The 25,333-nt window shown below is 44.6% G+C and overlaps 2 protein-coding genes across 2 annotated transcripts in view; one reads left to right on the top strand and one right to left on the bottom strand.

The window, feature by feature from the left end:
- Positions 1-1,410: 1,410 nt before the first annotated feature.
- On the top strand, positions 1,411-15,976 carry Smn1 (survival of motor neuron 1, telomeric). The gene is made up of 9 exons (XM_052743437.1): positions 1,411-1,543; positions 3,911-3,982; positions 4,188-4,307; positions 5,130-5,330; positions 5,550-5,696; positions 8,338-8,424; positions 10,036-10,146; positions 13,720-13,770; positions 15,661-15,976. Exons 1-8 carry the CDS (start codon positions 1,472-1,474, stop codon positions 13,765-13,767), a joined length of 858 nt encoding a protein of 285 aa, XP_052599397.1. The 5' UTR covers positions 1,411-1,471; the 3' UTR covers positions 13,768-13,770; positions 15,661-15,976.
- A 122-nt stretch (positions 15,977-16,098) lies between these two features.
- Positions 16,099-25,333, bottom strand: part of LOC128113620 (baculoviral IAP repeat-containing protein 1b-like) — a 48,062-nt gene continuing 38,827 nt past the window's right edge. The window contains exon 15 of the mRNA XM_052743436.1: positions 16,099-22,939. Within this exon, the coding sequence (XP_052599396.1) occupies positions 22,575-22,939 (365 nt within the window). The 3' untranslated portion in view covers positions 16,099-22,574. The remainder of the gene's footprint in view (positions 22,940-25,333) is intronic.

Below are 25,333 nucleotides of genomic sequence, written 5' to 3'. Positions count from 1 at the left end.
GATGCCGTTGGGAGTATTATAGTGTTACTCTTGCTTAAACATATTTTCAGTCTTGTAAAATTCCTACCTTTTGGCTATGACAGTTTCAAACTAAAGTCCTTATAATATAAGGATCCCAACTCCTATTACAAGGGAACCAAAGCTCCTCTCCAGCCATTTGGGTGGTGGGGGTTATGGTCCTTCTTAGGCAGAGACTACTTTCTTCATTAGCATAGAATTTATAGACAACTGATCATCTTTCCTTAGAAAGATGTCTGGGACCACAGTTCTCCCGAAGATTCTGACAGGACACTACAGTACCCTTCCCAGATATTTTACCCACTTCCACAGCTGGGAACATTCTTTCTTAACAAACCTACCATCACTATTGGTAGGTTCCTGTTCTGATTTTTTTTATTCTGGGACACAAGAACCCAGAAATCTCATTGGGCCCTGTTTGGTTGCCCTATTGGCTATGCCCTCTTCTAAGTTGCTACATATAGTTTAAAACAAGTGGCATGTGCCAGGCTGTGCTCTGCCCTGGGAGGCTCCATTTTATTTTGAGACGGGGTCTCACTGTGAACCTCTGACTGACCTTGAACTTCCTATGTAGACCAGGCTGGCCCCAAACTCATACCTGCTTGCCTCTGGAAACTCGACCCTTCCAACAGTTTCTAACTCCATGGGGGGGTGGGGTGGGGGAGATGACTGCAGCCTCTGGGTACACCGAGAAATGTCACCATCTGTCAGGAACCATCTAGTACGGATTGATAAGTGACTTATTCCTGAGAACAGACAAGGGAGTCAATCTGTAAGCTTATGGGGATGAATCAAAACTATGGGGTATCAAAACACATGGTGTATCAAAATCCTATCAGGAAAACCAGACCCAAGAACTTACCAGACATGCCAGACCAAGGGACGGTCGGCCTCCCTCACCTGGGACCCACTATGAAATGGACACCTAACACTGCAGTGGAAGGCCCTATACCAGTCCATCGCCTAATAACTGTTGCGTGCCTCAAGAACCAACAGGCAGAGGACGCCCTTATTGTGCACCTTTATCGGGTTACCTGCCATTACCATTATTTTATACTAGAACTATTGTTGAAAAAGGAAAGCAAATTTGACAGAACCTGTAATCCCCAAACTCGGAAAGCCGAGGTAGCAAAGGCCGGCGTGGGCTATATACAGCGAGGCTGAACTACAAGCGTGGGACCCGGATTGAAAAACGGAAAAAAAAAAGGGGGGGGGGCGTGGAGGGAAGAAAGTAAGTTGGAATAAAATGAGAGGGGGGTAAAATGAGAAAGAGCTAGGAGATAGGGAAGGGGAGAAAGAGGACAGGCGTGACTTGGTAGCGCATTAGCCACGTGCCTACAGCGTGCGGAAGAGCCCCGGCGGCCTCCGGGCCACCGTGCTCTTCCGGTCCCAGCAGCCCTCGCGACGGAAGTCGTCACGGGGCGAGCCCCGGCAGCGTCCGCGGTAACTTGCCATGGCGATGGGCAGCGGCGGTGCAGGCTCGGAGCAGGAGGACGCGGTGCTGTTCCGACGTGGCACCGGCCAGGTGAGGCGGCGGGTGGCGCGGCCCGGCGACCGCACCCACCGAGCTCGGAGCGGCGGCCGAGGCCGGGCCCGTGCGCGCTCGGGCCCCATGCTGCCACCCCATCTGCCCGAGTGGCTGGGAGCCGCGCTTTGGTCCTGGGTGACTGTGAGGGATCCACATGCTGCCACCCCATCCGCCCGAGTGACTGGGAGCCGCGCTTTGGTCCTGGGTGACTGTGAGGGATCCACATGCTGCCACCCCATCCGCCCGAGTGGCTGGGAGCCGCGCTTTGGTCCTGGGTGACTGTGAGGGATCCACATGCTGCCACCCCATCCGCCCGAGTGGCTGGGAGCCGGGCTTTGGTCCTGGGTGACTGTGAGGGATCCACATGCTGCTCCCCGATCCGCCAGAGTGGCTGGGAGCCGGGCATTGGTCCTGGGTGACTGTGAGGGATCTACATGCTGCCACCCCATCCGCCCGAGTGGCTGGGAGCCGCGCTTTGGTCCTGGGTGACTGTGAGGGATCCACATGCTGCCACCCCATCCGCCCGAATGGCTGGGAGCCGCGCTTTGGTCCTGGGTGACTGTGAGGGATGTGCGGGCACAGGGACAGGCCGGCGGAAGCAATGAAACCAGTTAGGAGGCATTGCAGTGCTCCAAATGTAGATCAAGACCCAGACGTTAGCAGTGAGACTGAAATACTGCGTTCTAGATAGAGCTTTGTAACTAGAAGGACCAAGTTTCCCAGATAATAGTCGGTAAGCAAATTTGAGAGAGAAGGGTAACTGATAGCTGAAAAGTTGCTACTTACGGCAATGCACTGAGGTGAGGAAGACAAGGAAGACTTGTGGTGTATCAAGTGTGTACGACGGAAGGTCAGAGCCAGGCTTCATGGTGCTTGCTTACAGTCACAAGCACTTGGGAGATGGAGGCAGGAGGCTCAGGAATTCAAGATCGCAGAGTGCACTCGAGGCCTAAACTACAGTGAGACTCCGTAAGAGTAAAATAAACACTTTCATTTTTATTTATTTATTTATTTATTTATTTATTTATTTATTTATTTATTTTGGTTTTTCGAGACAGGGTTTCTCTGTGAAACAGTCCTGGCTGTCCTGGAACTCACTCTGTAGACCAGACTGGCCTTGAACTCACTGTGATCGCCTGCCTCTGCCTTCTGAGTGCTGAGATTAAAGGCGTGCGCCACCACCGCCCGGCTAAATAAATACTTTTTTTTTTTTTTTTTTGGTTTTTCAAGACAGGGTTTCTCTGTGTAGCTTTGCGCCTTTCCTGGAACTCGCCTTGGAGACCAGACTGGCCTCGAACTCACAGAGATCCACCTGGCTCTGCCTCCCGACTTTTAAATATAAGGGAAAATGAGAGCCTGGCTGGTGGACGGTGCCTGTGACAGTCCCAGCTATTTGAGGGGCTGAGGCAGGATTGTGAGGTTGAAGCTAGCCTGGGAAACAGAACACACTCCATCTACAAAGTTTAAAACATTAGGAGGTCCCTCTTAGCATGCTAAGTGTGCTTTCTGCCTGGAGTGTAGGGTAGGAGAAGAGATTCAAGGCAACATTTGGCAATGCTGGTTTCCCATCTTTGGGGACAGCCCAGCCGTTCCTTTGCCTTTTAGCTTCAGCATAGCCCTGTGGTCTGGTTCTCTCCTTAAGCCACACAGTTTCCTGTGCTTATTTGTCATCTGGATATCTTCTTCAAGCCCAGTGTGGTGGTGCATACCTGTACTCCCAGGGGTAATCTTATTTATTGAAGGTTCTATTTTGTTGTTGTCTCTCTTTTCAGACACATCTCACTATGTAGCCCTGGCAGGCCTGTAGACCAGGCTGGTGTCAAAGAGATTGACCTACCTCAGCCAACCATGTGCTGGAGTTAAAGGGGTGTACCACCACACCTGGTTTTAAAATTTGTTTCATTCTTTTCTTTTGTTTTGTTTTTGAATTGGTTGCATTCTGTAGCCATATTGGCCTGGAATTCAATATGTAGACTAGACTGACCTGGAATTCTTGGTGACCCTATTGTATCTGCCTCCCAAGTGTTGGAATTATAGATTACAGATATGAGCCGTTATAATTTGCAGGTCATGGTTTTTGGGTTTGTTGTTGTTGTTGTTGTTGTTTTGAGACGGGGTCTTGTGTTGTAGTCTAGGCTGCCTTGGAATCTACTGTGTAGTCCAGGCTTGTCTTCAGCTTGCCTTGGCAATCCTCCTGCCTCAACCTTTTGAGTGTTTGGATTATAGGCATGTATTACTACAAGTAGTGCTAGGGATTGAACTGGGGGCCGTGAACAAAATCCCCCATCCCCCAGTACTTTCTATCATATGTTTTTAATTAAAACTATCTGCCCATAAACTATTTGTATTCTTTTTTCACTTCAGAGTGATGATTCTGACATTTGGGATGATACGGCATTGATAAAAGCTTATGATAAAGCTGTGGCTTCCTTTAAGGTATGAAATGTTTAACTACTCTTTTCTTTATTTCCTCATGTCATACATTTTTTTTGGGGGGGGGAACCCTGAGTAAATTGAGGCTTTCATAGGTGAGGGACCTTGAGATCGTCTTATAGTGGTAACGGTCATGTTAGGAGTGGTGACTTTTTAACAACGTATTCCTCCACAGCACGTGCATTTATTTCTATTACTGTTTTCATAGCATGCTCTGAAGAATGGTGACATTTGTGAAACTTCAGATAAGCCAAAAGGCACAGCCAGAAGAAAACCTGCTAAGAAGAATAAAAACCAAAAGAAGAGTGCCACGCCTCCCTTGAAACAGGTTATTTATTTATTGAACAGAGTCTTGCCCAGCCTGAGGGAAAGGGTTGCTGATGCTATTTAGAGTGAATGAGGCTGTAAACTGAGTCAGCAGTGTTGTTTTCTTAAGCTGATAGAGATGGAGAGATGATATACACACATACAGTCATGTATATTTTTTCCTTCTGTGGTGCTGGGTATTAAACCCAGAGCTCCTTGCATTCTGAGTGTGTGTTGTGTAGCTGATCAGTAACTCTACCCCCCCTCCCCCGCCTTCCCACACAATTCAACAGTCCAGAAACTATTATGGAAAAACAGGAGTTTTGGTAACTAGGTCTGCTAATTTAAAAGCAGAGGTCTGAGGTGGGAGTATAGTTCAGTGGTAGAGCACCTGCCTAGTACACACCCAGCCCTGGGTGTCCCAGCATCAAACCCACACTGAACCAGAACAAAGCCCTGTAGATGAGCTGAAATTTTTGTTTTGTTTTTTGGGTTTTTTTTTTTTTTTAAGTAAATATTTTGATGCCCCATTAGCCAGGTCATTTTTACCCAAAGGGGAAGGTATTGACGTTTGAGGAGCACTTGCTTTTTTCTGGCCAGTGTTGGATGTGTTTGTTCTTCATGACACATTTAGGCGGTAGAGTACATTGCAGCCGTTCATCATTACAGCCGTTCATCATTACAGCCGTTCGTCTGTCTGGGAAAAGGGGATGCAGGGCACTAAGAGTAGTGTCGGTAATTAAGTAGATGGAGGGTTGGAATTGCAGCTGGAGAGCTGGATGATGGTTTGTTCTCTTCCAAAGAAGTAACGTGTGCATGTCTGTGTCTTTTGTGTCTTTCGTAGTGGAAAGTTGGTGACAGATGCTCTGCCATTTGGTCAGAAGACGGCTGTGTTTACCCAGCTACCGTTGCTTCCATTGATTTCAAGAGAGAAACCTGTGTTGTGGTTTATACTGGATATGGAAACAGAGAGGAGCAAAATCTGTCTGATCTCCTTTCCCCAACCTGTGAAGTAGCTAATCATGCAGAACAGAGCACTCAGGAGGTAAGGTGGTGAATATGTCCCTTCCTGAAGGCGGAGACTAAGTACGGAAAAAGCATTATAACCAGTTGTCACTTGACCCACCGAGGCATTATATAACATTCTCATTCTCCCTATTCTCTTCTCATTGTCTTCTTGCTAAGAAAGAAGGCCAGAGCCATACAAATGCTGGGCAAGTGCTCTGCCTCTGCATAGCAAAAATGTTTGTTTTTCTTTATAAAGAATGAAAGTCAAGCTTCAACAGACGACAGTGAAAACTCCTCCAGATCCCTCGGAAGTAAACCACACAGCAAGTCCAAAGCTGCTCCATGGAACTCGTTTCTCCCTCCACCACCCCCAATGCCAGGGTCAGGACTGGGACCAGGAAAGGTAAGTGTTTCTGTTCAGAAATTAGTTATGAAGGCAGTAATTCCCACTGGGACCCTTGCTCTTCCATTAAGTAATTTATAGCTTTCCTATGAAACTGCTTTTCCCAGGCCAGAATCCATAAAAAGGAAATACAAGAGTGAATAAAGAGTGGGGGTAAATAGCTCTCCAGATTGCCGTGGGGTAGTAGACTAATAACTAGTACACTTTCCTTTTAAAAACCTTTTTATCACATTTATGGTGTGTGTGTGTGTGTGTGTGTGTGTGTGTATTTGCACACATGCTACTGTGGAAGTCAGAAGTCAGCTTGCAGGTATAGGCTCTTCACCTTCCGCCATGTTGTTCCCGGGATAGAACTGGGTTCATCAGCCTTGGCAGCAAGCCCCTTTTGTTCCTGAGCATCTCACCAGCCCTGGTGTACTTTCCTAAGGTAGAAACTGACTGCTCTGTCCTTGCCTGACGTGCTATTGTTCAGAGTCACCTGTAATAGATATGTGGGAAAAGAGTCCTGTAATGTGGGCACCATCTCAGGCAGCTCCCAGTGTTGGTTGTTGTTTGTTCTTGTTTTGTTTCTGGGGTTGTTTGGTTGTTTGGTTGTTGTTGTTTTGATACCTGGTCTCACGCAGCTGAAGATGACCTTAAATGTCAGATCCATGTGCCTCCACCTGCTAAATGCTGTGGGATCCTAGGCATGTGCCAGCCACCACACCTGCTTTGTCCCAGCTTATATTGTAGTGTTAAAATGTTAACACTTTTTATGGCTGTTTTGGTTGTAAGTAGTAGAAGTCCACTTTAAAAAGAATTTTATTATAGTCTGGGTTATGGCTAGAACCTTCACTAGCTAGTTCTTTGGTACCAAGCAGCTGTATTTTTCCTCAGAGAGTACAATATTTAGATAATTCATGTGTGTGTGTTCTTGTGTTTGTATGTGTCCATGTTATGTGTGTTGACTTGTGCATGTGGTGGCCAGAACTCTACACTGAGCATCTTTCCCAATCACTCTTCACCTCTTTTCCGGGACAGAGTGTGTCAGTGAACTTGGCGCTTGCTGATTCAGCAGTATGGCTGCCGGAGAGCCCCAGGGATCCTGCCTCCACCTCCCCAGTGCTGGGATTCTAGATGTGTGTGCTGCCTTGTCCGCTTTTGCCCTGTGGGTGCTGAGAGCCCCAGGGATCCTGCCTCCACCTCCCCAGTGCTGGGATTCTAGATGTGTGTGCTGCCTTGTCCGCTTTTGCCCTGTGGGTGCTGAGGGCCCACACTCAGATCTTCATGCTTGTGTGGCATGCCCTCTCCCAGCTGAACCGTCTCTCTACCCCAGATAATAATTTTTAAAAATCACGTATGACTCAACGCTTTCCTTAAGATTCTCTGAGAGATGAGCATAGTGACCTGCCTGTCAGCTGTCAGCACAGGAGAGGCTGGAGGAGGGGATTACTGAGTTTGGAACCAGCCTGGGCTACGAAGTGATGCAGATTAAAGAAAAAAAGGAAAGACAAAACTAGAGCCCAGAATGAAAACAAGGGACAGAGGGCGGTTGAGTGAGTGACGGCATCTGCCGCAGTCCTGCTAACCCGAGCTCGACTCCCTGGAGCCTCTTGGTGGAAGGGGAGGGACTGGTTGCAAAGTCCTCAGGTTCCACGTGAACACCACGGCACGTGCTCACTCGTGCACCCACACACAGCGAAATAAATTATGTTTTAGAAAATGTGAAAAACAACAAAAGATTTTCTATGGTAACTTTCTAATTAAAGGTCATTTTGTAGTAGAATTTCTTGAATCTTAATATATACCTTGTCTTTTGGGTATTTTTTATAGTGTACTTTAAATTAGCTTATATAAGTAATATGACCTCTAGAACTTTTTTTTAAAACAGCTTCTTAAAAATTATTTATTTATCTATCTATCTATCTATCTATCTATCTATCTATCTATCTATCTATATTTATTTATTTAATGCGCATTGGTGTTTTGTCTGTGGTGTGTCTGTGTGAGGTGTCAGGTCTCCTGGAACTGGAGTTATAGACAGTTGTGAGCTGCCATGTGGGTGCTGGGAAATAAACCTGGGTCCTCTGGGAGAGCAGTCAGTGCTCATAACTGCTGAGCCGTCTCTGCAGCCCCGCCCCCTCTTTCTGTTGGTTTACTTGGGTGGGTGCTGTGTACATATGGAGGTTAGAGGACAGCCTGTGGAGTTGGTTCCCTTCCTCCGGGTGGGTCCTGGGAGTCAAACTCAGGCAGTCAGACTGGCTGGTGAGTGCCTTCTACCTGCTGAGCCATTTTGTGGACCTACTACCAGGATAGCTACAAAAAGATGATGTGATAGTGGGGATTAAATCATCTCGGTAAATACTGATTTGTTAGGCAGTTACAAATCTTTACTGTGACTTTACTTACTAAATGTTTACAGAAAAGAAATGGAAAAAACCTAGAGGCTACCATTTAGTTAAGAGTTACTTTCTTTTTAATTATGTGTATGTATGTGTGCATGTCTGTGTGTGGGTTTGTGTGTGTGAATACAGGTGATTTTAACTGCTGTACCAGCCCTCCATGTCCAATTTTTATTACTTTGGTTTTGACTACTCTTCCTTTCAGTGAAGGAAGGAATTTTCCTTTAAAATATTAACTTCCTTTGAAATATTCTTTATAGCCAGGCCTGAGATTCAATGGCCCACCGCCACCTCCCCCTCCCCCCTTCCTGCCATGTTGGATGCCTCCGTTCCCTTCAGGACCACCAGTAAGTACAGAAGAACTGCACAGCTTCTATAGGCACTTTGGAAGTTCACAGAATATAGGAAGTTGGAGTAGTTGAGGGTAGTTCTAACGGGTAAAAATTTACACCTCAGATTTTTGTTCTGAAGGCCCCTCTGTCACCCAGAGCCAGTGCTCTCTTGGTCTCGTCTCCATGCTCAGTTGTGTGTTTCTTTCCTGCTGTAGTTGGTATCCAGTCTGAGGTGGTGGCTTCTGTTAGAAAGGCCTGTGCTTCATGATACAGAAGAGATTGTGTGCCCTCCTGGAGTACTTGGATGCCAGCTTCTGGTCCTATAATTTCTCATTGCTCTGTGTTTTTTTTGTTGTTGTTGTTTGTTTGGAGTTTTTTTGTTTTGTTTTTATCCTAATGGGTTTTTTTCCTCTTGGTTTTTTTGTTTGTTTGTTTGTTTTTTGGTTTTTGGGTTTTGTTTTTTTTTTTTTTTTTTTTTTTTGAGATATAGTTTCTCTGTGTAATAGCCCTGGCTGTCCTGGAACCTGCTCTATAGACCAGGCTGGCCTTGAGCTCACAGAGATCTGCCTGCCTCTGCCTCACTAGTGCTAGAATTAAAGGCGTGCGCCACCACCAACTGGCCCTAATGGAAGGTTTTTTTGGTTTGTTTGGTGTTTTGTTTTTTTCTGGAGCTGCGGACCGAAGCCAGGGCCTTGTGCTTGCTAGGCAAGTGCTCTGCCACTGAGCTAAATCCCAACCCCTTTAATGGATTTTTAATGGTAAATTTTTTTTAGATATTAATAGTAGTTAAAAGGATGCTTTTGGGCAGACTGTATTTGGGTGGGATTTGGGCAGATGTCTTATCTCAAATCGTTCTTTACAGTGACCTTAAAAATGCTCTGTGTGTGTGTGTGTGTGTGTGTGTGTGTGTGTGTGTGTGTGTGTGTGTGGTGGTGGTGGTGCTGTGTGTGTGTGGTTTGTGAAAAACTAAGTCTCTTATGTTTTGTCTCATGTATAGTTTCATAATGGAACAAAAATAGTCTAACCATATTATTTATTAAATGTGAACTATTTCTGATGTTTGTTAAATTTGTTGATCTTTTATTATTATGGCTGGCTTTCTTCCAGTGCTAGATTTTTTTAAAAATTAAATAGAAGTCATCTCATGGGTGTAGCTTGCGTTTTCCTGCCTGGCCCACAGTCAGGACAAATCTCTGACACCCGCCAGTCCCACAGCCACTCAGACCCGACCAAGTAAACACAGAGACTTATATTGCTTACAAACTGCATGGCCGTGGCAGGCTTCTTGCTCACTGTTCTTATATCTTAAATTAATCCATTTCCATAAATCTATACCTTGCCACATGACTCGTGGCTTACCGGCATCTTCACATGCGGCTTGTCATGGTGGCGGCTGGCAGTGTCTCCCTCACCCAGCTTCCTGTTCTCTCAATTCTCCTCTCTGTTAGTCCCACCTATACTTCCTGCCTGGCCACTGACCAATCAGTGATTTATTTATTGACCAATCAGTAACACATTTGACATACAGACCATCCCACAGCACATGGGGTGTAGGAATAGGTGCAATTATTATCTACTAGTATCTGTGTTTTCAATATTTTCCTAATTGGATTTTTCCATTTCTAGATAATCCCTCCACCTCCTCCCATATCTCCAGATTGTCTGGATGACACTGATGCCCTGGGAAGCATGTTGATCTCATGGTACATGAGTGGCTACCATACTGGCTATTACATGGTAAGGATTCCCTGGGAATCTCTTGATGTGCATGCTCTTTGCAGTTGTACGACTTTTGTCCCTAGAGCCAGCTCCTGGGTGATAAAATGTGGTTCATTTTGTGGAGACTAAAAGTTTAAGGTAGTTTTGTAGTTTTCAGACTTCCTTAGAGTTTAAAGATGGACAGTCCTCTTTCATCCGCCCTCCTGAGGATGATTGTAGTTTATTTCAAACTTCTGGGTTTTTTGTGTATGTGGGGTTTTTTGTTGTTTTGTTTTCTTCCTTTTTTGAGACAGGGTTTCTCTGTGTAGCCTTGGCTGTCCTAGAACTCTTTTTGCAGACCAAGCTGGCCTTGAACTCAGAGATCTGCCTGCCTCTGCCTCCGAGTGTTGGGATTAAAGGTGTGCACCATCACGTGGTCAGTTCAGACTTCTGTAATGGCCGTGCATACCTGTAATTCTAGCACTCAGAAAGCTAAAGCAGGTGGATTATAAATTCCAGGCTAGCATGGATGCCCAGAGATGCTGGCTCAGCAACAAACCAGGCAACCGCAGAAAGGAAGACTTCGTGCTGTCGGGTCATTTTGATGGTGTTTTAAAATTTAAGTGACACCTAAGGTAGTTTTCAGTTTCAGTTTTTCTGCTTTGGGGATGATAATTTTTGTTTTTCCTTGTGAGATTGAATCTTAGTGTATTGCTCAGGCTGAACTCCTGGGCTCATATCATCTCCTTAGCCTCCTGAGGAGCTGGGGTTGTGTGTGCACCATCATTCCTGGACATAGTTGCACTACTGTGCATGGGTTCTTACTGGATTTTCTGAGTGCTAGAGATCACACCCTGGGCATTGCACATGCTGGCCAAGCCCTACAACTGAGCTGTACTCCAGCGTGGCCATTTTTTGAAGTTCAGTGTTGTGTTGGAGAGCTTAATCTACATTCTTGTGTGTAGTTGTAGCTGTGTTACCTTCCATTGTAGAAATACGAGAGTGAGCTGTTGATCCATTCTACTATTAGTGACTATGTTGTCAATTTGGGGCTGTAAAAATGTTTCTGAGGCTGGAGAAATGAGATAGCAGTTAAGAGCACTGGCTACTCTTCTAGAGGACCTAAGTTCAGTTCCCAGCACCCTCATGGCTGCTCCCAGTGGTCTATAACTCAAGTTCTAGGGCATCCCATGTCCTCTTCTGGCCTGCCTGCATGTGGTACACAAACATACAAGCAAGCAAAACACCCATACACAGAAAATAAAAATTTAAAAAGTGTGTTGCTATAAATATGCTGTTTTTCTTAAAATAAATTTTTAATGATTTATTTATATATATTATGTGCTTTGGTGTTTTCCTGCATGTATGTCTGTGTGAGGATGTTGGATCCCCTGGAACTGGAGTTACAGACTGTTGTGAGCCGCCATATGGGTTCCGGGAATTGAACCCGGGCCCTCTGAAAGAGCAGCCAGTGCTCTTAACCACTGAGCCATCTCTCCAGCCCCTATTTTTCTTTTTAAATAACATTATTTAGATATAATTCATGTGGCTTAGAGGTTTTATTTTTGTTTGTCTGTCTTAAGACAGTGTCTTGTTTTGTAACTGGACTGATCTTGAACTCACTACCTAAACTAAGCAGGCCTCAAGCTCACTGAGATCCCTCTGCCTTCTGCGTGCTGAGATTAAACGCTTTCTCTCTCTCTCTGTCTCTCTCTGTCTCTCTCTCTCTCTCTCTCTCTCTCTCTCTCTGTCTGTCTCTCTCTCTCTCTCTCTCTCTCTCTCTCTGTAAGTTTTCTCTGTATAGTTTAGATTGGCCTCTACTCTCCTGGCTCTGCCTCTGGAGCACTGGAATTAGACCACGCCCTGTTCAAAAGACTTTTCTGTTCTGGTCCTAAGAAGTAGTTGTTGCGTAGCAGTGTTCCTTGGAGTATTTGCCCCACATTTAGAGCTAGCCAGAGAAATGTTTTCCTTTTAGGAGTATCATCTGTATGTGTGCATTGATTAAATTTCATTAGATTAATTTGCTTAACTTAAAATACAAACATGTGACCTTCAGAGGTGTGGGACCTGTGCTTTCCTGGAGCATGACGTCCTGAAGGCTTTCCCTTTGAGAGGAGTAAGCAAGCGTGTAAGTCAGGCTTCACAGGAGCCCAAGTCCTCTGAAGCTCCCACTGACGTAGGTGAGCAATTCTTAGCCTTCGTCCAGTGTGGCCCAAGCCACAGGGTCCTCCTGCCCTGTCAGAGTATTGACTGAGCTTGGAGGCCAGTGCTCACCTCTTCATTCTTTGTAGAAACCAGAGCAGGACCTGAATGAGTAAGTGTTGTTATTGCAGGAATGTAAATGGGCTCTGTGGGCTTCCTGGGAAACAATCCACTTCGCTACATCTCATGGCTGTTTGGATGTCAATTCAGACGCACATATAGATAATTGTAGATGGCATTTAAGTGAGAAAGGAGGGCACTGGGGCTAGTCTGACCAGGAAACAATAAATGTTTGGGTACTTAGTTTTTTCTTAAACTCTAGCACTTTCTATTTAGTGAGTTCTGGAATTTAATGAGTTTTCAGTTTGTTCCTTTGTTTATGGGGGGCTGGGTTACAGACTGTGGGACCTTGCACCTGGGAGGCGAGTGCTGTCCCCTGAGCTACACCCTCCGCTTAAGTGAGTGAGTGAGTGAGTGAGTGAGGTCACGTCATTGGTCAGGAGTATCACTGACAGTGAAGGGAGAAAAGGTGAACTCCAACTTAGTATTTTACTTTGTGATTGTCACTTTTTGTTTCTGTTGTTTGGGGTTCGTTTGTTTGTTTGTTTGTTTGTTTTGCAGGGGGTGCAGGGTCCCACTCTGTAGCCCAGGTTTCTCTGAATCACTGTAGCCTAGGCTGCCCTCCAAACTGTAGCAGTCGTCCTGCCTTAGCTTCCCAGTTGCTGGGGTTACAGGTGTGTGCCACCATGCCCAGCTTGGCTCAGTCGCCCTTAAAGCATATCGGAATGCTATAGACTACTTTTTAAAATACACACTTATTTTCTGATGGCATTTTATTAAATAAAATTAGTACGGTATCTCACATGAAACAGACTACTTATTTGGTTGTTCTTTAGTGCTGGGGAGCAGACCCAGAGCCTTGCACGTTAGGCAAATGCTGCAGCGCCCAGCTGTGTCCCCAGTCTCGTGGTTTTTGTGGCAGGGTCTTACTGTGTAGTTTAGCCTCGCACTGGCCCAGCTGCCTTGAAGGCAGGACCCTCTTGCCTGTCTCCTGAACACTGGGCTTGTCAGGTGTGCATCGCTGAGCTGGGCTCAAGGGCTTTTGTTTTGTTTTTTAAGCAGACCAGATTAGCTTTTAACTCACAGAGATCCCCCTGCCTCTGTCTTCTGAGTGCTGGGATTAAAGGCATGGGTTACCACCCCCAGCAGGAGGCAGGGTTTACCGCAGCCCATGCTGGCTTTAGACACCTGTGAAACTGGAGACGGCCTTGGACTGCTGATCCTCCTTTCTTGTACCCACCCCCATTCCCCGCCCCACCCCACACTTGCTCTCATGCTTGGTTTGAACTGTTTATTCACATTTATCTAGTGTGTGTCCTGTTCTTTTAACTTTTCATTTGCTCTTTACAGGGTTTCAGACAAAATAAGAAAGAAGGAAAGCGCTCACATACAAATTAAGCAGTAAGTAAGAACTAATCTTACCTTTGCATAACTTTCATAGTTTGTGGAAAATGAGTGTTTTGAACATTTAAAAATTAAAATGTCAAAAAGTTTTATATAAAACTATACTGAAGACGTTTTAGTTTTTAAAAGTGTGTGTGTGTGTGTCTTTGTGTATGTGTGTATGTGTGTGTGTGTATGTGTGTGTCTTTGTGTATGTGTGTGTGTGTGTGTGTGTGTGTGTGTGTGTGTGTGTGTGTGTGTGTAGCCAGAGGAGAGTGTTAGATCCCCTGGAGCTTGAGTTACATGTAGTTGTCAGCTCCGTGACATGGTGTGGGAACTGACCTCGGGTCATGTAGAAGAGTAGCAAGTGCTCTTAACTGCTGAGCTCTCTCCCCAGCCTCACTAAAGACTGCCGAAAATTAGATTAAATATTGAACTATCCCCACTTAATCAAATTTTCATGATGTCAAAGTGTCATCTCCCAAATATCTGGTGGTTGGTTTGGTTATGTGGGCAGAACATGCTTTATGAGAAAAGATTCTGAGGCTGGCCTTCAGCTCCATGTTGTCCTGCCTCAGTCTCAGAGTGCGAGGATTATAGATAGGCAGTATCACACCTGGTTTAGAATCTGGTTTAGGATGTGAGGATAATTGCAGTGTCATTGGCCATTGACCAGTCAGGCTTGCTGCTTTTGGGGGGAGTTGGGGCAGTAGGGATTGAACCTAGGGCCTCACACATGTAGGGAGCAAACATTCTGCCACTGAGCCCTATCACCAGCCCCACATGCACTCTTTAAATTAAACTTTTTTGTGTGTCTGGAGGTTTTGCCTACATGTGTGTTTATGTACTGTGTGCATGCCTGATGCCCTCAAGGCTAGAAGAGGGCATTGGATCCCATGAAACTGGAGTTATATATAGGTGGTTATAAGTTGCCTGGGTCTTCTAACAAGAGCAGTAAGTGCTAGTAAACACTAAGCCGTCTCTCCAGGACACCCCGCTCCCACTTTGATAAATGATGCAGTGTGCAATACACTGCATTATCTATTGTCTTAGTCACTGTTCTGTTGCTGTGAAGGGACACCATGACCAAGGCAACTCTTATAAAGAAAGTGTTTAACTGGGGGCTTGCTCACTGTTTTAGAGGATTAGTCTGTGATCATCATGGCAGGAAGGAGACAGGCATGGCTCTGGAATGGTGGCTATTTATATAGAGTTCTTATTGTAACTTTCTAGGGGCCCTAATATTTTTAGTTCATTTTTTAACTCGAGACACTTAAAATTGTAATTCTGAGTGACTAATTTTTAGTTTTACTGTATTGAAAGAATGCTCATTAGATTGTAGCAGTTACTACTTTTTAATGAAAAGTTTAACACATAATTTGATAATTTGTAGTATGTTTTAAATTCTAATAGAAAAAAGATCAATACTAGTATTCCTTAATTTTTAAAGTTATTATTTTTATATTAGCATATTTTTATTCTTTGCATTCAGTATAAAAATAAGATTTAGGGGCTGACAAGATGCTTCAGAGGGGGGCTGGAGAGATGGCTCAGAGGTTAAGAGCCCTGGCTGCTCTTCCAGAGGTCCTGAGTTCAATTCCCAGCAACCACATGGTGGCTCACGACCATCTGTAATGTGATCTGGCACCCTCTATCTGGTCTGCAGATAGAACACTGTGTATGTAATAAAGAAATAAATCTTAAAAAGAAAAAAAGATGCCCCAAAGAGGGCAAAGGCCTGATGACCCGAATTCAGTCCCCAGGGTGGAAGGAGAGAGCCGACTCGTGCTAGTTGTCTTAGACCTCCACACTCATATACTTTCACACACACACACACACACACACACACGAAATTTCTTCTTTTTTTAATATTGTGTGACTGCCTAGACTTTTTTCTTTCAAATTCAGGTTCAGCTCTCTGCCAAGGAGATGGTATGTTGGTGTCCCTGGTCGATATGAACAGACGTCTCATCGTCATCTTGTGGACTCTTGGCTGAGTGGTGTCATCACCAGTGTTTTCCCGTTCTGGGTCCGGGCCTAACTCACCAGTGGGGTGTGTTTAGAGCACGATCACTTTGAGGAACAGAATGGTGGAACTGTGAGCACGTGGAAGTCAGTCTGCCAAAGCTGTGACTGAGCACACCTGTACAATTGTAACTTCCTTAGTGTGTCAAGATTTTTATTCATGCCTTTACAAACAAATAAAGTCCTTTTTTGAAATATTTTCCTTTGGGATATATACAGTGAAGTTGAGTCTGTTTAAAGATACAGGAAGAAAACTACTCAGACTTATTACCTGGGTAAAGGGTAATTTCTGAAGGTGGGACAAATTGATAATTTAGGATTGGGAAACAAAAGCTAGTTAGTGTCACAGGGTCTACACTGGCTAGCCAGGAACCAAGGTGAGTTCTGGGTTATGTGTGTGTTTCCCATGGCTCAAATCTGGAGGTCGGAGAACGGCTTATGAAGTCTTGGCTCTTCTTCCTACTCTGTAGGTTCTAGGGATTGAATCCAGGTTGTTGGTTGGCAGGTGCCTTTACCTGCTGAGCCGTCTCACCAGCCCTGTTCTTCACTTTTTTGAAAGATTTTTGTGCAGTCTGAGTTTCCTGCAATTTACAGCCCTCTTGACTCCGCCCCCAAATACTGACGCCACAGGCAGTACCACCACACTATAGCTGAAGTTTTCTTGTGTCCACCCGACTCTTGTAGCCACTCAGACCCACGTAAACACACAGAGACTTATATTACTTATAAACTGTATGGCTGTGGCAGGCTTCTTGCTATCTAGTTCTTATATCTTAAATTAACCCATTTCTATTAATCTGTAAGTTGCCATGTGGCTTGTGGCTTACCTGTACTTTTACATCTTGCTTCTCATGGCGGCGGCAGCTGGCAGCATCTCCTGATTCAGCCTTCCCTTCCCAGAATTCTCCTCTCTCTTTATCCTGCCTATACTATGCTTCCTGCCTGGCTACTGGCCAATCAGTGTTTTATTTATCAATCAATCAGAGCAACACATTCACAGTGTACAGAAAGACATCCCCAGCACCACACCCTGTGTTGTCTTTTAGAAGCTGTATTGTTCTCTTTGCATCCTCCCTTGTCTGTCTTTCTAGTCTCCCTCTCTCCCCCTGATGTTCCTTACCTCCTCACCTCACCTCCTTACCTCCTGCCTGACCCAATTGCCCCTTGTTGCTCAAATCTTAAAAGGTCTTATAATATAAAACTCAGAACCAGATATTGGGGTAATGCTGAGAGATCAGAGAGACAAAGGAACAAGCCACTGCCATGTCTTACCTCTTGTACTCTTCAGCCTGAAAAACCTCTAGTTCCTGTCTCCTCATGCCTTATATACCTTTCTGTGCCTAGCCATCACTTCCTTCTTAGTGCCTGGATTAAAGGCATGTGACTCCCAAGTATTGGGATTAAAGGTGTGTGCCACCACTGCCTGGCTCTGTATCTCTCCTAGACTGAGTCAATCTCATGTAGTCCAGGGTGGCTTTGAACACACAGAGATCCAGATGGATCTCTGTCTTCTGAGTGCTAAGGTGTGTGCCACCTCTGCCTGGCCTCTATGTTTAATCTAGTGGCTTGTTCTGTTCTCTGATTTTCAGGCAAATCTTATTAGGGTACACAATATATCACCACAAATCTTATTAGGGTACACAATATATCACCACAAATCTTATTAGGGTGCACAATATATCACCACAGCCCCTGCTGTTCTCTCCCCATCATGGCCTTGCAGTTCCGTGTGTACCTTCATTAGAGTCTTGTGAGGGTTGGTGTCAAGCACTCAGGCTTCTCCCTGGTTCATTCACCTCTGGAGGAAAAGGTTAAGAGATCAGCTCTGTTGAGCTGGAGATAGAGCCCATGGTAGAGCTTGCCTTACATGTACAAGGCCCTGGGTTTCATCTCCACTACCATAAAAACAATATGGTAAATGCTATTCCTTTCCTAAGTTTTGACTAGGTAAACTAAATTAACTAAGCTCCCTGGGTTTCATCTCCACTACCATAAAAACAATATGGTAAATGCTATTCCTAAGTTTTGAGTAGGTAAACTAAATTAACTAAGCCCCCTATGCGCCTAGCATATTAGCCGTCAAGTAAGTATTATTAAATTAATGAATAGTCAATATCTAGTAAGTAGCTTTGCAAAATATGACTTGAGCTTTTAGAGGGAATATTTCATGACAGTTGGCTATTATAGATTTGGCACAGCTTAATTGGTTAATTTGCAAGTTAAATTTAATTACTAATATATCCAGTTAACTTCCAACCAGATATTAGACATTAACATTAATTTTAATTCCCTTTAGTACCCAATACATTTACTTGGACTGAGGTTATTCATTCTGGCAAATACTCAACTTTTTTTAAGTGCTGGGAGTTGCTCTTGGTGAAACTAGGATGCCTTGTATGTTGGCATATGATACAGCACCAGTTACTTGAAAAGCTGAGGTGGTAGGATTCATCATTTAAGACCAGCCTGGCCAACAAGAGACCACATCTAATGCAGTAACAACAACGGGAAGGCTGAACTAAAGACAATAGGCAGTGGAGATGGCTCAGTGGGAGAAGGGCAGCGCAGAGGGGCAGCCAGAGCATCACTGGTTTGTCGGCCATCAGCCTAGCCTCAAAGCCCCAAGTTCCAGGTTCTCAAGGAAATAGTGCAGGCGGTGACAAAGACACCCGTGGTGACCTTCGGCACGTAGACATGGGCATCCATACCCACGCATACACATGCACTCTGTCATCTCGGACACAATGGAAAATAGCCTACAGGGGGTGGTTAGAAAGCTTATATTGGCTCACAGTTCTGGAGGTTCAGGGCTGATGATTTTGTCTAATGTGCTGAGCTTGAATCAGGCATAATATTGCAAGAGGCAATGAGCATGATTTGTGTACTTTGTGTATGTGTTCATACCTGGCCTCTCAGGAAGCCACTAGGATTCATTCATCTTGATGACCTTATCCTAAATACCTTCCAAAGACCCCAGGGGTAAGCACAGTAGATTAAGTTCCCATTCCTAGTAGCTCACAGTAGGGATGGCATTTCCAAACCATGGCATGAGGGAACATCCTAGGAAAAGCAACAGCAAATGCCTTTCTATTAGAATGTGTGTGGAATAGTCAAGGACAAGCAAGGAGGCCAGTGGCCAGAGTGAGAGGAAGCATAAGGAGATAGGGATGAGCAGGGGCCAAGAGTCAGGCTGTACATAGGACACTGTGAGGTTGAGAGCATTTCCCTTTAGCTGGGACTCCAGTGGGGAATAGTGAGGCAGAGGTAGAGCATGACCTGACCTCTAGGAGGAACCTCTGACTGCGTGGTGAAACTACACTGCAGATTTCACCAAAGTGGGCTAACCATGTGGAATCCACTGTATTTTGCAAGTGGAATTGCCAGGATTTGTCAGTAGATTATACATGGTCTAAGAAGAGCTAAGGATAACTCCAAGCGTTTCCCTAAGCACCTGGAGGAGTCCAGTGGGAGTCAAGAGATGAAAGTGTGCCATCAGAGTACTTCAGTGAAGGGGAAGGCTAAGAGTTAGCTTTGGTGTAGACAAATTTCTAAGCGGTCTTATTAAATAAAAAACACGGAGCCAAATATAGAGATGAAAGCCTTAGAGATCAGGGAAATAGGAATAGCTACCAGCTAACCTTACCTCACCACGCTGCAGCTTCCAAAGTGTGCTACTTCCTGCACCTTTATTGCCTTGTTATTCTGCCCTCTCATTGGCTCTTAGCCCAGCTACCTCATTTCCTTGTCACTGCCTGTCTGTACAGACCTTCAGGTCTCTATGGGATTAAAGGTGTGTGTCACTCACTATGTGTGGTTCTGTTCCCTAGTGTGGCCTTGAACACACAGAGACCCTGCCTGCCAAGTTATTGGATTAAGGGCGTGTGCTACCACTGCCTGACTTTTGTGTTACTTAAAATGGCTTGCTATTTCCTCTGATCTCCAGGCAAACTTTATTTATTAACATACAAATAAAATATCACCACATTTCAGCACAAATAAAGTATCACCACACTTTGGAGATGTGAAATATGCAATGCCCATTAGGGTTATATAAAAAGAGTCCAGGGCTAGAGCTGGAGATGGAGGAGGTAGTGTAGGCATGGAACTTAAAGCCCCTCAGCTGGATGAGGTGTTCCAGGAAGTGCACTCACACACAGTCAGGAGACCTCAGATGCCCCCCAGTGGTAAAAGAGGAACAGCAGAGGACTGAGCTGGAGCAGTCTGAGGAGGAAACCAGGAGTGAGGCCCTAATGTCAGATGAAGCAGGCGTTTCTTAGAGACCAGTGATGAGCCCATCAGTAGCTCAGATGCTGGAAACAGGACAAGTAAGATGAAGGCCGCAGCACAGTCATTGAACGTACCAACGTGGAGGTCGCTGGTGATGCTAAAACAGCTGTTTCAGTGAGATGGAAGAGATAAAAGCTTGGGGAGAGGATGTAAGCATGAAAGAACACTTACCCGTGCTTGTAAAGAACTCTTCCAATGAAAGTTGTTTTCTAGCTTAGTAAAATCATATTTAATATCTATTTTTATGAGTTTACAGCTATTGTTACTTATTTCAGTTGTGCTCTATGTGTACTATTCTTTGCTATAAAATTGACTTCCTGGTTTTGTTTTGCTTTTTTAAAAAAAAAAAACTTAAAAATGAAGCAGATGTTCAGAAAAGCAGCCCATTTGAAGGAGTCAGAGTTGGGATATGGAGTATGTGACCAGAAATAGACATTTCAGTAGTTTTGTTTTTCCTTTTTAAGTGCTGAGGAATAAATCAGAACCATTGAACTCTTATTAGAAATGTTTCTTTTTTTCTTTTTAAAAGACTTATTTTTTGTTTTATGGGCATGGGTGTTTTGTCTGCATATATATGTGTGTACCATGTGTTTAACTGGTATCCAGAGAGGCCAGAAAAGGATGTTGGATTTCCTGGAGCTGGAGTTACAGGTGACTCAAAACTACCACGGGAGTGATGGGAATTGAACCTGGGTCCTCTGCAAGAACCATGACTGCTTTTAACCACAGAGCCAGGTCTTCTGGAAGAGCAACCAGTGCTCTTAACTGCTGAGCCATCTCTCCAGGCCTTACTTACTTAATATGTACTGATTTTGTTATGTATTTTCGGTAGTGCTGGAGATTGTGCTTAGGATCTCAGGAATACTATGTAGGCACACACTTTTGAACTACACCTCAAGCCTGAAGTTTTATATTAAATATTAAAATAACAGGCAATTTATAAAACAAAATAGGACAAAAGGGAGGAACTATCTCAGTTCTCAGAGATAACCAATACTAATTATTTTTTATTTTTAACTTTGGGAATCTTTTCCAAGATTTATTATAGGATAACTGAAAAATAAAAGGCATATATATTTAAGGTACATAGGTTTTTTCATATACATTATGTGTCAGGACATGGTCTAAGAATGGAGTCATGTGAGGAGAATTCTGAGTGCTTGTGATTTCTTCAAAACACGGAATTGTTTTTACAATGTGTTTTTGTGTTCCTCCTAGGTGTAGCAAATAGGACTGAGTTTACTTCAGATTACTCATTATTGCTTGCTGTTGTTATTCAATTAAATGCTTAAATTATCCTTTATTTGCCTCTTTAGAGAGGTTCTCAGCCTTCTTAATGTTTCAGTCCTTTAATACAGTTCCTCATGTTGTGACCCCCCAATCATAAAATTATTTTTGTTGCTACTTCATAACTGTAGTTTTGCTAATGTTACAAATCGTAATGTAAATATCTGTGTTTTCCAATGGTCCAAAGTGACCCCTGTGAAGGGGTCATTTGACCCCTAGTGGTCTTGACCAACAAGTTGAGAACTGCTGTTCTATAGAAAAACATGTTTTTGCCACACGCGGCTTGTTTTTGTGATTGTCTACAGCTTGAACACAAGAGAACTTTACTTAGGTGACCTCCTTAACTCCCCGAGTATAAATTGTCTGATGCTCTGAATAAAGCTGGCTATTGCATGAGATTGTAGTCTGCTTCATTTATTGATTCCATTCTCCCAGGTCCCACCACCTCTAGAGCAGTGACCAGTACGAAATGACAATTATCACAATCAAGTTAATATACCCAGGAATCCTTACAAGATCAAATCACATAAAACGGACTGGATTCCCAACAAAATGATAAAGCTGTCATAATATATGTAACTCTCAAAAGCCTCTGGAACAAAAGCAGTTTTCTCTAAGCCCACTTTCTTCCTCACATCGACAATGGATGGGAGATGGTGTGAGCAAGCATGGCCACACCAAGGCTGGTGACTCTACAGAAGCCCTGCAAAGACTAAAGAGCATCTCTGCAAAGAGTCCTCTGCATCCTGTGCTAAAGTCAGCTCATGCTTCACCATGGGTGGGACTGACTCATCCTTAAACTGGCCATTTCTTACCTCCATCAAATGCGCCTTCCTTGTTCTGACTTTTACACAGATCAATGTTCCTTTCCCCGCCCCTTCCTGTTGACCTTGGCAATGGAGGGTTCTCGGTATGAACTTGAGTGAGGCTCTAGTCTTTAGACAGGAGGACCATACGAGGATTGCCAAGGACTGCTTGTCATAGCTCACTGTGGGCGTGCAGGCTTGCAAACAGTAACCAGCCTGACAGGCTAAGAATATTCTTGTGTATGTAACAGTAAAGGATTTGGTTCATCAGCAGGTCTTGTTATGTAACCCAGCTGGACTCAACCTCTTGATCCTCCTGTCTCAGTCTCCTAAGTACTGGGGACACCATGCTTGTCTAGAGTGAAATGTATTCGGAAATTGGGTTTTGAGACCTCCAGTAATCTTCAGCTGCATCCTTCACTTCTGAATGACAGGAGAGAAGGGCACTACCCACCTCCAGTGAACAATCAAGCGTTTGGACTGAGGGTGTCTCTCCTTCACAGCATTAATCACTTTCATGTCCTCTTCATCCAGGAGCCAACTGAGCATATGAAGCCTGGTGAGGCTGGGCAGTCGGGACACACACTGACTCAGAGCCTTGACAGTGGTGGCCTGAACTTGGATGGATTCTGGGAGATGCCTAGAAATGTTGAGCACTTGCAAGTTTGGCAGGTTGTCCAAGACTTGAAAGAAATGTCTGTACCCTTCTTCTGTAATCTTGTGATTCAATGAAAGATCTAATTTTGCAAGTTTCTGGAAACCTCTGCTGGTTGCTCCCTTGGCTGGAAAGAGAGCAAACCAAAATATTTATGAAGACAAAATGCCAAGGACTTGAGTAAAGCTTACAAGGTTATCGTAACTAACCTCATACCCACCAATGAAGGCAGAGATTGCTCAGCATTTTTCCCCCAAGATCAGGTCCTACCTACATAGCCCTAGCTAGCCTGGAACTTATTTATGTAGATGAGGCTGGCCTAGAACTCACCTATATAGATGAGGCTGGCCTAGAACTCACTTATGTAGATGAGGCTGACCTAGAACTCACTTATGTAGATGAGGCTGGCCTAGGACTCACATCTTCTACCTCTGCCTTCTGACATTTGGGTTAAAGGCATACGCTACAACGCTTGGCTTTAAACATTTTTTTAGAGATCATTCTTTGAAAACCCTCAAGAGCTGCTTGGTTGGTAGGGAAGCACCTGGTCAAACTGCAAGCAGTTTGGAGGAAGCAGAAGCCAGGAAGTCCAGCACAGAATTTTGGCTGTCTGGGCAATGTGGACTTCTCTTCTGGTCTCACAGGAGGACATGCCAAGGCAGGGCACAGCTGTGGAACAGGTCACATTATAGGGGACTGAGAAATGGTGGCAACAGCGTCTCCCTTTTTGCAGAGAACGGAAGGTGGCAGTCCTAAAGCATGTCCTCTCACTGTGACTGCTCTCCAGTTTGCCCAGATGACTTCCTAGTTACTTAGAGCTCTGGAGGATGTGCAGGCTAGGGTAAGGTCTCAACCGGAGTCCATGACTGGAAGTGGGCACCTAGCACTGGTTTGGCTTCGGTGTGAATTCTCAGAACTGTGTCCTATTCTGTTCTGTTCATTCACTTTTTTAAGACAGACTCTTACTATGTAGCTCTGGCTGGCATGGAACTCACTGTGCAGACCAGGCTGGCCTTGCACTTACACAGAGATCTGCCTGCCTCTGCCTCCTGAGTGCTGAGATTACAGGTATGTGCCACCACACCTGGAATTAGCACTTTAAATAGCATTTATAAGTAACAGTGCTGAGCAGTCACAAGATGAAATCCAACATCTCTCACATACCCATGAAGCCCACCCCAGCAGGACCTTTCCTTTCCTCTCTGTCTCTTTAGAACTCCTGCCTCTCACTCCAGACTCTGATTTTTAAAAATTCTTCAAATGGACCTGGTTCTAGGACAGAGGTGGTTTTACTATTCAGAATGTCAATGCCTCCTCTCCCTGCTCGGCTCCACCATCGTATAGAAGGTCTTAGTCGTAACCTCACCTCCACAGCCCTTCCCTGGTCCCAAATCAGGTTGAGTTCTGCTGTATGCAGAAGGAAACAGCGAGGGGGAATTTGGCAGAATGCATTGCCTAAGAATGCCCTAAAGCTGATGAAAAGCTGTCAAGCCTCAGATCCCATCAGTTCTCCAGACCCCAGGTAGAATAGTTACCCAGTCATGCTGAACTCAGCTGCGGTTTTAGTTGGCTTGGTGGCCATAACTAGTCCCCTATTTCCAAATGCAGTCACTTTGGGGTTAGGACTTCAACATACGGACTTTGGGAAGACAAAATGAAGTGTGTGTCCACTGCCACAAAGAAAAGTTTCTAGCTCCAGCTGCTCTGGATGCCGAAGCAGGAGGATTAGGAGTTCTAGGCCAGCCTGGGCTACATAGTGAGACTCTGTTAGAAAAAAAGAAAGTAAATCTTAAAAGCTACTGAGGTGGGGAAAAAGACACCTCACCTTTAAGGACATCATATCATGAAAACACTGAGAATGGACACTAAACAAAAGAAATGATACAGGCCAGAAACTAAGTAACTCCAAAAAGAATGCACTGGGAAAGTATTTCAAAGATGAAGGCAAAAGCCATTTTCATATCATTAAAATAGAGAAGTCATGACTAGCTGACCCACAGCAGAAGAAATGCTAACAGAGCCCTTCAGCAGAAGGAAAAGGACCCTGCTGAATGGAAACATGGGAGGCTCAGGAGCAACAGCCAGCGGCTGGGAATCAATACAGCAGGCACAGAAACAGGAACACCAGCACTCGGGACACAGAGGTGGAAGGTTACTGCAAGTTTGTTACCAGTCTGGGCAACATAGGAGACCCTGTGTCAAAAACACCAACATTAAAAAATAAAATAAGCAAATCTAGTTTGCGAATACTAAGCCCAGAACTGTTTAAAATACTAATTGAAGAGCTAAAATGCCTTAGAATCCAAAATCAATGACATGCAAGAAGTAGGAGGTGAATGTAGGGTGTAATTTAAGTATTTTTACTATGCCTCTGTGTGTGTGTGTGTGTGTGTGTGTGTGTGTGTGTGTGTGTGTGTGTGTGTGTGCTCACAGGCACAGCATGGATATGAAGGAAAGAGACAGTCAATTCTCTTCTTTCATGTTGTGGGATCAAACTTCAGTCTTCAGGCTTGGCAGTAAG

Source organism: Peromyscus californicus, unplaced genomic scaffold, assembly GCF_007827085.1.
Source record: "Peromyscus californicus insignis strain IS unplaced genomic scaffold, ASM782708v3 Scaffold_18__1_contigs__length_77618521, whole genome shotgun sequence".
Taxonomy (NCBI): domain Eukaryota; kingdom Metazoa; phylum Chordata; class Mammalia; order Rodentia; family Cricetidae; genus Peromyscus; species Peromyscus californicus.
The sequence above is the reverse complement of the archived record's forward strand: the minus strand, read 5'-3'. Positions and strand labels throughout refer to the sequence as shown.

What these genes read in the sequence shown, in the direction of transcription:
- Smn1 (XM_052743437.1), top strand. Translation starts at nt 1,472, where the DNA reads ATGGCGATGGGCAGCGGCGGTGCAGGCTCGGAGCAGGAGGACGCGGTG. An exon ending in CCACGCCTCCCTTGAAACAG is followed by an intron (nt 4,308 to 5,129) that starts GTTATTTATTTA and finishes TGTCTTTCGTAG; the next exon opens with TGGAAAGTTGGTGACAGATG. An exon ending in CGTTCCCTTCAGGACCACCA is followed by an intron (nt 8,425 to 10,035) that starts GTAAGTACAGAA and finishes TTCCATTTCTAG; the next exon opens with ATAATCCCTCCACCTCCTCC.